The sequence below is a fragment of the Somniosus microcephalus genome, chromosome 1 (assembly GCF_052327205.1).
Source record: "Somniosus microcephalus isolate GS21.2 chromosome 1, FLI_Smic_1.0, whole genome shotgun sequence".
In the NCBI taxonomy this organism is placed as follows: domain Eukaryota; kingdom Metazoa; phylum Chordata; class Chondrichthyes; order Squaliformes; family Somniosidae; genus Somniosus; species Somniosus microcephalus.
This window is the reverse complement of record NC_140987.1, coordinates 385,120,902-385,133,172: the sequence shown is the minus strand read 5'-3', so window position 1 is coordinate 385,133,172 and position 12,271 is coordinate 385,120,902. Positions and strand designations below refer to the sequence as shown.

The window sequence follows — 12,271 nt, the reverse complement described above, 5'->3', positions numbered from 1 at the left end:
CTCCTCCCCCCCTTAGTGTCAGCTGTGGCTCAGTGTGTAGCACTCTCGCCTTTGAGTCAGAAGGTTGTCAGTTCATGTCCCACTCCAGGGACTTGAGCACAAACATCTCAGCTGACACTCCCGTGCAGTACTGAGGGATTGTTGCACTGTCAGAGGTGCCGTTTTTCTGATGAGACGTTAAAGTGAGGCCCCGTCTGCTCTCTCGTGGATGTAAAAGATCCCTTGGCTCTATTTCGAAGAGCAGGGATATCTATCCCTCAATTAACATAACAAAAACAAATTATCTGGTCATTATCACATTGCTGTTTATGGGATCTTGCTGTGCACAAATTAGCTGCTGCATTTCCTACATTACAACAGTGACTACACTTCAAAAAGTACTTCATTGGCTGCAAAGTGCTTTGGGACTTCCTGAAGTTGTGAAAGGCGCAAGTCTTTCTTTCTTTCTTTCTTTCTTTCTTGCAAACTTCTCTAGAATTAGAATTAGAATTCCCTCCCACATCCATCAGTTCTCTGACCGGCCTTTTGTGTCTATCCTCCATTTGCATCATCATTGGTGGTAGAACCCTCAGGTACCTTGGCTCTATAATGTGGAGCACCCTTCCTAAGCCCCTTCACCAATCCATTTCAAAACCGAATTTTTTCATCTGGGTTTTTAATTACCCCTGATCTTTCACTTCTGTCAGTGCATATTTCTCTGTCTACATTTCCATTTGTGAAGCGGCTTGGGATGTTTTTTATTTTAAAAGAGGCTATATAAATGCCAGTTACTTTTATTTGACCATGGAGGGTATCACAGCTGATTATCTTATTATTCTTATCCTCACCTGACATCTGCACATGCACTTACAGAGTACGCTGGGCTTTTCTCTCCTTTACTCCAAGGATGCTGAGGTCAGTTGGTCACAGGATCAATCCTCCATCCTGGCTGATGTTTGACTAACTCAGCTACTGATGGAGGATTGATCCTGTGACATCATTGTCAGTACAACTCGGTACCACACCTCACATGTACCTCCGTACATCTGTTCTGTTCGCGAACTCAGTAATATCTTTTTTATAAAAAAATTGCATATTACTGTATCTGGCTCACAAAATTGAAGCCTGCAGTAAGCAAAGATTTTAGGTCCCCAAATCAATCTGTCCTAATCTGAGATTTACACAGAGCAGGCCTAGGTTAACTGGGGGAGAAATTCGGTATCGCCCCGTTTGGGGCGCAGTTATCGGCCGGGCGCAAAGTTTAGCGCCTGGCGCTAATTATCGCCTCCGACTGCAAACTTGGCTTCTATCGCCCCTGGAGGTGATTAGAGCACTAAATCAGGCGCTACACACCTCTCTTAAGGCGCTAACGCCGAGGAGCGAGACGCTACCTCAGAGCGCTGGCGAAGCTCATGAAATGTCAGTTAGCAATAGGACACAGACACACTGGTGCCGGCCAGTTCTTAAAGGGGAGGGTCGATCTTGCTCTCCATCCACACCCTGCTCATTGCAGCCTTGAATCTCGGCCTGGAGAGACCTGTACATCAATTCTGCTGGAAAGAACAATGGAGAGGCCCAGGGAAAGAGCTCAGAGTGCAGCCCCCGTAGTCTCTTCTAAATCGATGATGTGGAGATGCCAGTGTTGGACTGGGGTGGACAAATGTAAGACGTCACACAACACCAGGTTATAGTCCAACAGCTTTATTTGAAATCACAAGCTTTCGGAGCGCTGCTCCTTCGTCAGGTGAAGTGAAGAGTTGCATATAAGCACAACATATATAGTCAGAGAGTACTGCCAGATGATTACAGGTAATCTTTCTAACTGCCCTTTATCACTCCTCGGCAGAGAGATAATCACAGCAATCACAGGTGTGAATGGTGTCCAAACAGGTCAGTCAGGAAAACATTACATCAAAGAACAATGAGGTGGGGTCACAAGGGGTCAAATGTTGCAAATGCTGGGGTCTGTATGAAAAACAAAAAACAAACAAAAAACTTTTTTTGCTGGAAATCACAGCAGGTCCGGCCACATCTGTGTAGAGAGAACAAGCCAACGACGACTCGAGTCTGGATGACTCTACGTCAGGTGGGGTTACATGTAGCGTGACATGAACCCAAGATCCCGGTTGAGGCCGTCCTCATGAGTGCGGAACTTGGCTATCAGTTTCTGCTCGACGATTTTGCGTTGTCGTGTGTCTCGAAGGCCGCCTTGGAGAATGCTTACCCGAAGATCGGAGGCTGAATGTCCTTGACTGCTGAAGTGTTCCCCGACTGGGAGGGAACACTCCTGCCTGGCGATTGTTGTGCGGTGTCCGTTCATCCATTGTCGCAGTGTCTGCATGGTTTCGCCGATGTACCATGCTCCGGGGCATCCTTTCCTGCAACGTATGAGGTAGACAACGTTGGCCGAGTCACATGAGTATGTACCTGGTGGGTGGTGTCCTCACGTGTGATGATGGTATCTGTGTTGATGATCTGGCAGAAATCGTCGAGCAGAAACTGATAGCCAAGTTCCGCACTCATGAGGACGGCTTCAACCGGGATCTTGGGTTCATGGCACGCTACATGTAACCCTACCTGACATAGAGTCATCCAGACTCGAGTCATCGTTGGCTTGTTCTCTCTGCACAGATGTGGCCGGACCTGCTGTGATTTCCAGCAAAAAAATAGTTTTTTGTTTTTCATACAGACCCCAGCATCTGCAACATTTGACCCCTTGTGACCCCACCTCATTGTTCTTTGATGTAATGTTTTCCTGACTGACCTGTTTGGACACCATTCACACCTGTGATTGCTGTGATTATCTCTCTGCCGAGGAGTGATAAAAGGCAGTTAGAAAGATTACCTGTAATCATCTGGCAGTACTCTCTGACTATATATGCTGGGATTATATGCAACTCTTCACTTCACCTGACGAAGGAGCAGCGCTCCGAAAGCTTGTGATTTCAAATAAAGCTGTTGGACTATAACCTGGTGTTGTGTGACTTCTTGCATTTCTAAATCGATGCAAGGAAGGTCAAATCAAAATGAACCTGCAAAGTGCTGCTCAGTCACCCAAAACTCCTTCACACAGCGTTGAATCTTTCCAGAAGTCAGTCTCTCTCTTTCTCTCTCTCAATGCGTGGTGCAAAAATGTCACCGACAAAAAAAGGCAGGAAGCGGCCGCCTTTAAATAGCGCTCCCCCAGTCCCTTCCCGATTGCAAAACACTCCCCTCTGCCTGTCGTTGCTAGCGACAGGCGGAAAGGCAGGGGGCTCCACTCAATATCCGGTCTGGGGCGCTACCAGGGCGTTGCACGCTCGACTGACGTCACAATCTGCGGGCGCAGGAGATCGTGGTGGTAGTGTTTAGCGCCGCCACAAAATGTCTGGTCAATTTCGCGAGCAGCGCAAACATCGCCGCGCCCGGGCGCTAGTTGCTTTGCACCCTGTTAGCACCCTCTTAGGGCGCTAACTGGAAGCGCAAAGCAACCAAACTTTTCCCCCATTATCCCTTAATGTTTATTAGTGCAGATATCGGAGAGGCCAAATGAATTATAAGGTTGCATTTGTGAAGGTGATGTGTGTTATACCACACCAGAATGTTGAATAGCTTTTACAAAGAGATTGGCTTCTACGTTAAACAGGACAGCTTCGGAACTTGATTTTTATTTGTACTCAGCATTGCTGAAGGTGCATAGCGTCAAGAAGCGATCTGGCTTATTTTGGTTTCTAAGCAAACGACTAAATTTGCAAGGATATACTCTTACAATAGGCCAAATGCACTGTATGCTTACACTACAATCACTAGACTCAAATTACCCCTGAGCTTTTGTCCTCAGTTATTTATTTTCCAATTCATGAAAATATTCTGTACCTATCATGGGAGTGAGATTGATGACTTGGCAAGGATGCAGGGTTATAATTTAAATGGTTTTCTTTCCCTGAGCCAAAAGAAATATTTGGGATTTTGTCCAGTCAAGGTCATCCTGTGGGATTAGGGAATGAAATACACCATCCTGGACTCTGACTGTGTCTGGATCTATTCTGAGGGAACATGCTCCCTTTTGTATAAATCTGTGACTGGAGATTTGAGGAAAGAATTCAACATTCCTTCTTGGGCTTTGAGTTATTCCATGAATAAATGACTGTAAAGTGCACGACGATATGAGCTGTTGTGTCCTGCTGGCTGAAGCCTGTAATCCTGATGGCACAATGGTCAATCAAACATAATATTGAATAGTTTTATCTAGTTTTCACTCCTACTGCTTTCAGCCTTGTTGGTAACTGACCAAGTGCCCATGCTGTTCAACTAGGTTTATTGTTTCCAGATGAGAACACTACATTCCAGACGATTATAGTATGAGGAAAGGCCATTGTATTTTGCTGAAGATATACCTCTAACCAAGCAGTTTCAGCAGTGGAAAGGTATGACAGTGAGCACTGCCTTCCACAACAGAACAGTGTCCCTTGAATGCTGCATCTGCCCATAAAACTGTAGCTATATAACCCTATCAATATTGTAATTGTGGAAAAATTTACAGCAATGTTAAAGTATTTGAACAGAGTAGGAAGGTTGAAGAGCTTAGAAGCATTTTAATGCTAAGAGTCTGTGGGGAAATGGTGAATTAGAATTGTGTATTGTAAATGTGCTACAGTAATGCTGCAGTGGACTTGAAGGGGTTAATTACTGTGTATTGTGAATTATTTTTCAGGGGGAATTCCATCTGTAGAGCCTTTTCGCAGGGGTCTCAATGAACTAATGACGGTCTGTCAACATGTGCTGAATACATTTGAGGTGAGTCTCAAATCAATTTAACTGTTTCAGTGCATGGCTGAGACTTCCTGGCAGAGGGCTGCAACAGTGAATATGAGATTCTGCAAATTATCCAAAAATCATTTGATTGTGCCTGAGGCTATTCAATTACTGGTTGTTGTCATTGTCTTGCAGTAGCTATATGTTTAAAATTAGGGTTTTCCTGCATTAGTGGACTAAGCCTGCACAGTGTTCTATAATTTAGGGGTACGGTAGCACAGTGGTTATGTTACTGGACTAGTAATCCAGAGGCCTGGACTAATGAGCTAGAGACATGAGTTCAAATTCCACAACGGCAGCTGGGGAATTTAAATTCAGTTAATTAAAAAAATCTGGAATTTAAAAAAAGCTAGTATCAGTAATGATGATCATGAAACTATCGGATTGTCGTGAAAAACCCATCTGGTTCACTAATGTCCTTTAGGGAAGGAAATCTGCTGGCCTTACCTGGTCTGGCCTATGTGACTCCAGACCCACAGCAATGTGATTGACTCTTAACTGCCTTCTGAAATGGCCTAACAAGTCACTCAGTTGTACCAAACCGTTCACCTCCCAGACTACAGCGGTTTCTCAAGGGCAATGGGCAGTAAATAGTGGCCTTGGGGTGAACATGGTGGGGACCTATTAGGTCAGGTTTCTGCCCCCCACTTTTTATTGGGGCTTTCCTTATGACAGTTGGGTGCCCCAGCATTGGCATGTCTGAAGAAGATTGACATAGTGGCCTGCCCTGGGTCAGCAGAGGCCCTGGGAAAGACTTCACAAGGGAAGTAAAAAACTCTTTGTTGAACTTCCGCTCCAAGACGATTTGAAGCCCACAGGATCTTCTGGCTGCTACAAGGCCCTTTCTAATGTACTTTTGTGAAGCACTCAGCAGTGCTTGGTGGTCATTTTATACTAGTGTGATTTACATCTAGCATTATTCGGGTGGCAATGGTGGAACAAGTATGGAATTTAGGCATCATGTCATTACCACATTATTTAAATATGCCTGCCAGATTCAGACAAACATCTCAAGTTGTTGTCTATTGTGTCCCAGTTCCGAATAGTTTATTGCTTTATAGAAACACATACACATCCCCCACCTTACAAAAACTCCAGCTCAACCAAAAGTCTGCTGACCATATTATATCCTGCACCAAGCTCCACTCACCCGTGACCCCTCTCCTTGCTGACCTTCATTGGCTTCTGGTCCCCCAATGCCTAAAACTTAAACTTAAAATTGCCATGATTGTGTTTAATTCCCTTCATGGCCTACCCCTCCCTACCTCTGTAACCTTCTTCAGCCCTACAACCACCCCTGATGACGGCATTCCTCTGACCCAACCTCTTGTGCATCCACCTCGCCCTTCACCCCATTATTGGTGGCTGTGTTTTAGAGTTTAGGTCTCAAGCTCTGGCATTTGCTCCCCAAAGCCCTTCATTTCTCCACTTCCATCTCTTCTTTTTAAGACCACCCTTAAAACCCATTTCTTTGACCAAGCTTTTGGTCACCCTCCTAATCTTTCTTTCTTTGGCTTGGCATCTGTTTTTCCTTGTGTCTTTGTGAAGCACCTCGCCACCTTTTTTTCTACGTTAAAGGCTCTATATAAATGTAAGCTGTTAACATTCTGTGTTTTTAAGTTAGATAGAATCAAAAATTGCCACAATGAATCTTTTAAATTGAAGGAAAAGTTTGTTTTATTAAATTTACATTGAAAACACAATATACAGTAATGAAAGAAGTTCTACATGTAGAGTAACCGCTGATAGTTGAATTATAAGTGTATTTACAGTAACTACACCAGTGTGAGTATGTATTTTAACTACATCAGTTAGGAAGTGCTAATTCTTCCCAATTTGAACGCAGCAATACACAAATATACTTTCACAGGACTATCAGCTTGTCGCAAAGCATTCTGTCTCGCTGTCACATCACTGATGATTAATTTTTTCTTTCAGGTCAGTATGAAAGAATACAAAGAGCAGCATAAACAAGAAGAAGCAATGGATCAATTTTGATAAGGCACATGCATATATAATACTGTACATTTTTATATTTTGAAAATTAAACAGATTTAAAAAATTAAAATGAGATATTTTGATGGCTTAAAATAACCCTCATGGAATCCCAGCCACACCAATTGGATGCAGCTGATTCTTTGGTTGCAAAGTCAGTAAATATTTAGATTCCCTGGTTGATCGTCCCTTGGTTTAACTCGAGGGTCTGAGTTTGCAATTCCAGATACACAGGTTGCAATGCTGAACAGCAAGTCCCACTCAAGATCATGTTTATTTGTGTTTTGATCTTTCCATTTTCTCTGATGCAATATATTCATGTTGGCTGCCAGCTGCTTATAAATAGACGACAGGCATGCAATGTACCCTGGGGATGTAAGGAGACTTGTGTGTTTGTGTACCTATTTCACGAGGCAAGGGCACTGTTGGCCTTGTTAGTGACACACAGCTCTGATAACAAAAGGTAGACTGTGCAAACCTTAGAATAAGAAGACACCGAGGGAAAAATAGCCACCTGGCTAGCTTCCCGAGGTCGAAAAATGTTTGGATGTTAAAATGTGCTTTCTCTAGGTGTTTGGGATGGTACAAAATATGACTCCCTCTTTTGTTGGATCAATAATACTGTGTGTATAGTAGTATAGTGTGTATAATTAGTTCTGAATTATTCAAAATCAATGAAAATTGTTGTCCATAAGAACTAACTTGACAAAATATTCTAACTATATCGGGTTAATGTGGGTAAAACTGAATTTAATTGGGAGCAGTGGCCCTTTTCTATTACCTGTCCCAGGTTCACTGTACACTCTCTTACTTTTCCACTTGTGATCAACATGTCCCCTTCCTGTTGTAGCACAGGTTTCTGCTAACTATAAAAGTTAGCTTTGGCCTAACTTTACAGGCTTTTCACTTCAACCCAAGGAATTTATTAATAATGTGTTTTTAAGGTTAGTTTGTAATGTTTAACCCTGATTATTTTAAAAATATTGATTGCAAATGAAACAGCTGTCAAAATATACTGAACTAGGAATTGAGTACAGTACAGATTCAGAGAACATTTAATTGAGAATTCCATGAACAAAATAATAATGATCTGGTGCAGAAACACTGCAGCATAACTGGTCTGTGCATGCCCGTGCAACACAGCTTTACAGATAGCCACTAGGGAAGACAAAAGGGTTTCATTTAAAGTGGGCATGCCTTCCAGGAGCAAGGCCTCTCCCAGGGGATCAGGACATACTTGCAGTTGCATGTTTCTTTACAATTTCTTGGAAAATTGGCAGTGCTTAAACTTCCCATGGTTAGAAATCTTTAGTAAAATAAGGCTGTTTTTCAGTTTCTTGTCGTCATTCCAAGGTAGTCTCTGACCAGAAGGGTAACCTATTTGTACTTTAGTTTGATGATCTCTTTGGTAAATAAGCATTGAAGTGGGTGATGATATAAAGATGTAGCTTAATACTGAAATGTAGGGGTTCCGAGGGAAAACGTTTATTTTTTTCATTATTGCAAACATTCAAAGGCTCACAATGTGCAGATAGACACCTGCTTTGGATTTACTAAAATATAATGCATACGAGTTCAGATATGAAACCGCTTTATATGGCAGTGGAGAGCCAGGAAGTGCTTTCCTACTTTTTGAAAAAAGTTCAAGTTGAGCTGTACTTGTTGCTGAAGCGCGAGCTGCTCCGATCCAGGCCGTTTGCATGGCCATTGGCTTTCCACTTGACAACAGTCATTTTCTCGTCCATTGGTGTGCTCAGAACTGGCTGCTGACACCAGCAGCACAAGCAGGACTGAGTGGGCAATACAAAATAAATTAGGAGGGAATTAACAGATGCAATCAACACATTCTAACCTAAGCAAGCCCAGTTTAGAAAGATTTAAAATTTTTGATTCATTTTTTGTGTTTTTCCCCCTCATTGCCCAAGAGGCAGATGACCTGTTTTCAGCCTTTTGCTATTTTTCATCCAACAGCTAGAAGATGCATGATGTTTCCCTCATTCTCTTCACAGAGGCATCTTACAATTATCTTCTAAGGGCTTGAGTGATATTAGAAATTATTGAATGGGGAAGCAGCCCAACCTGCATCCAATAACAACTAGCATTTATATAGCACCATTAATGTAGAAAAGGCTTCAAGGCATTTTACAGGGAGTAAGGGAATGAACTCAGCCATGGAGGGAGAGACTGGGAAAGGTAACTGAAAGCTTGGTTGAAAAGATGCATTCTGAGAAGGTTTTTACAGCTGGAGAGCAGTGGAGAAGTTTAGGGAAGGAGTTTGAAAGAGTAGGGCCAATTTGACAAGGCTATGCCACCAATGGTGGCATGAAGGGTGGGAGGGTGCACAAAAGGCTAGAGCTTGGACGACTGCAGAGTATGGGAGGGCAATATAAAATTGCAAGAGGTTGCAGAGATAGGGATTTGAAGATAAGAATGGGGATTTTAAGTTTAATACCTTGGGTAAAAGGGAGCCAATGTAGGTCAGTGACAATGAGAGTGATGGATAAGTGGTACAGAATTAAAACTGGTTGAGCTTTGGACAAGATGGAATTTATGGAGGGTGGAAGATGAGAGTAGCTTAACACGTGAATGGCAGCAGAGATATTGTAATGGGGTGAGGGAATTGAAAGTGAATTATTGGCTGAAGAAGTGGGAGAGTTTTTTTCCAGGGTTGTGGAAAGGAAGCAAGATGTGGGTGGAAATGGAGATGAGGAAGTAGAATGAAAATGGCCTTGAGAGCTGGGGGGCAGAGAGGTCACAAGAGATGGCGAGATCAAGGGGGTGGCAGTAGTTAGGATGGGGTAACTTATGTGCAGAGTAAGATTGAGCGAGGGCAAGAGAGTAGAGAAATTGGAGGAGAGCAGACGAGGGAAATTAAGCTGGAAGTTGAAGTCACCAAGAATGAGGACTTGCTTTGATGCAGAGGCAAAGGGAGGATATCTCACTGAAAGAGTCAGCATGGAACTTGGGAGGCAGTATATGACAAAGATTTTGAGTGGAAGACAGTGGGGTGCTTAGTGGAGAAGTTGGTCAGAAGAGATGGGGAGAGGCAAAAGTGTGACTTAGCAATAAGAGCTGTGTCATTGATCAGTGGATAGTGATAGAAAGTATAACCAGGCAGAGGGTCCTCGGTGTGAGGAAGAAATTGCCGCCTATAAGCCATGTTTTTGACTAAACCAAGGTGTCACATTCATCCACAAGGCAAGGACCTTGTTTGCATTCTCGAAGGCAATATGAAGTGGGGTTGTGATTGGTGATTTGCCAACGTAAACCACTTTTATGGTGTATGTTGGGTGCACTGTACCACTGAATATTAACTGTTTGCCCTATTTTTTTTTTTAAGTTCATAACGTAAGAACATAAGAAATAGGAGCAGGAGCCATGCAGCCCCTTGCTCTGCCATTCAATAAGCTCATGGCTGATCTTAGACCTCAACTCCAGTTTCCTGTCTGATCTCCATATCCCTTGATTCCCTTAGAGTCCGAAAATCTATCAATCTCTGTCTTGAATATACTCAACGACAGAGCATCCACAGCCCTCTGGGGTAGAGAATTCCAAAGATTCACAACCTACTGAGTGAAGAAATTCCTGCTCATCTCAGTCCTAAATGGCCGGCCCCTTATAATGCATTTGGGGAGGGCTAACAAGGAAAATGAATACACATTAAATTGTAGGACACTGAGTAGTGTAGAGGAACAAAGGGACCTTGGAGTGCATGTCCACAGATCCCTGAAGGTAGCAGGCCAGGTAGATAAGGTGGTTGCCTTTATTAGCTGTGGCATAGAATACAAGAGCAGGGGGGTTATGCTTCAACTGTATAAAACACTAGTTAGGACTCAGCTAGAGTACTGCGTGCAGTTCTGGTCACCACATTACAGGAAAGATGTGATTGCGCTAGAGAGGGTACAGAGGAGATTTACAAGGATGTTGCTGGGAGTAGAGAATCTTGGCTATGGGGAAAGACTGGATAGGCTGGGTTTGTTTTCCTTGGAACAGAGGAGGCTGAGGGGAGTCCTTATTGAGGTGTATAAAATTATGAGGGGCCTAGATAAAGTGGATAGAAAGGACCTATTTCCCTTAGCAGAGGAGTCAAAAACCAGGGGGCACAGATTTAAAGTAATTGGTGGAAGGATCTGAGGGGAAATTTCTTCACCCAGAGGGTTGTGGGGGTCTGGAACTCACTGCCTGAAAGGGTGGTAGAGGCAGAAACCCTAACTGCATTTAAAAAGTACTTGGATGTGCACATGGAATGCTGCAGGGCTATGGACCAAGAGCTGGGAAGTGGGATTAGGTTGGACACAATGGGCCAAAATGGCCTCCTTCCGTGCTGTAACTTTCTGTGATTCTATGATTATCCTAAGACTATGACCCCTAGTTCCTGATTTCATTTGAGGTGCTGAATGGATTCAGAACACACCCAGTGAAGGGAGGTCCTGTCACGTGCATCCATATGTCTGGTTAGGGAATAGTATTGTCAGGATCTTGAAGCTGGTCACTACTATCTGCCATCCTCTTGAAGGATGGTGTGCACTGCAAGAAACTTTGCATAGAGAAGAAAATAAATTAAAATAATGTCTGGTTTGTACATTTTTTTTAAAGTCCAAACTTACCTTGAAACAGTTCTTGAATTTTTGACTGACGAAGTATAGTGCCACTGGGTTTATGCAGGAGTTGAGCGAAGCCATATTAATCCCAATATAATCCAGAACCAGAAGAAAACTGTGAACAGAATCAGCATAAAAATCAACCATGTTGCAAGTTAGTGTCCTTTTGCTGTTAACAATCGAACATCAGTATTTTCCTAGCACATGGTAGTGGGTGGCCGTGGGCTGTTCCCTACCTGTTTTCTAATTAATGAAATTTTAGTGGCATACTATTAACCCACTGTTCTTCAATCTGGGAACTGAGTTCCAATTAACTCTAAAGTGATTGAATAAAGAGATTGAATGAAGACCTCTTCTCTGGCATTTGTAAGAGTCAGAAATTAAATGATTATGGGGTAGTTTTTTCACAAATCCTAATGGCCATGAGTACACAACTTACGAATGGTCATTCTACCGCCCCCCCTATCTACTTAGTTTCTTTAATTGGGAACAAATTGAGTTTCTTTTGCTGTTCTTCATCTAATGTTTAAATTTTTCTGTAAGAGCAATATACATAGAGACACAATAATTTCAGATGTCATCTCTGCAGCTTTACTGACTGTCTGTCTATTGCTTCATGTGCTATATAGATCCAGTTAAAAAATTGCATGCACGATTTGACTTGGAAACTGCTGCCATAAAATGTGATATACTTGTCCTAAAGAGGTGCGTCGTCCTGATCGATTGAACCTATACTATCCGAGACTACACAAGTGCCCTCATCCCTCAATCATGGAAATAGAGTTGGCAAGGTAGTTGACTCAGTATAGCAGAAAAAAACATTGTGCTCGTGTGTATTGGCTTCCCATATTATTAGATGTGGAAAAACCTACTCTGACCTGATACGCCCAACTTGCCCAATG

The 12,271-nt window shown here is 42.9% G+C and overlaps 2 protein-coding genes across 2 annotated transcripts in view; one reads left to right on the top strand and one right to left on the bottom strand.

Annotated features, from left to right (window-relative positions):
- polr1d (RNA polymerase I and III subunit D) overlaps window positions 1-6,841 on the top strand; it is a 54,873-nt gene extending 48,032 nt beyond the window's left edge. The window contains exons 4-5 of the mRNA XM_085996799.1: window positions 4,673-4,755; window positions 6,712-6,841. Of these exons, the coding sequence (XP_085852925.1) occupies window positions 4,673-4,755; window positions 6,712-6,771 (143 nt within the window). The 3' untranslated portion in view covers window positions 6,772-6,841. The remainder of the gene's footprint in view (window positions 1-4,672; window positions 4,756-6,711) is intronic.
- Window positions 6,842-6,920: 79 nt separating this feature from the next.
- Window positions 6,921-12,271, bottom strand: part of LOC147125064 (endothelin receptor type B-like) — a 42,680-nt gene continuing 37,329 nt past the window's right edge. Inside the window, exons 7-8 of the mRNA XM_085996812.1 lie at window positions 11,376-11,484; window positions 6,921-8,558 (exon numbers count right to left, since the gene is read on the bottom strand). Coding sequence (XP_085852938.1) covers window positions 8,412-8,558; window positions 11,376-11,484 — 256 coding nt within the window. The 3' untranslated portion in view covers window positions 6,921-8,411. The remainder of the gene's footprint in view (window positions 8,559-11,375; window positions 11,485-12,271) is intronic.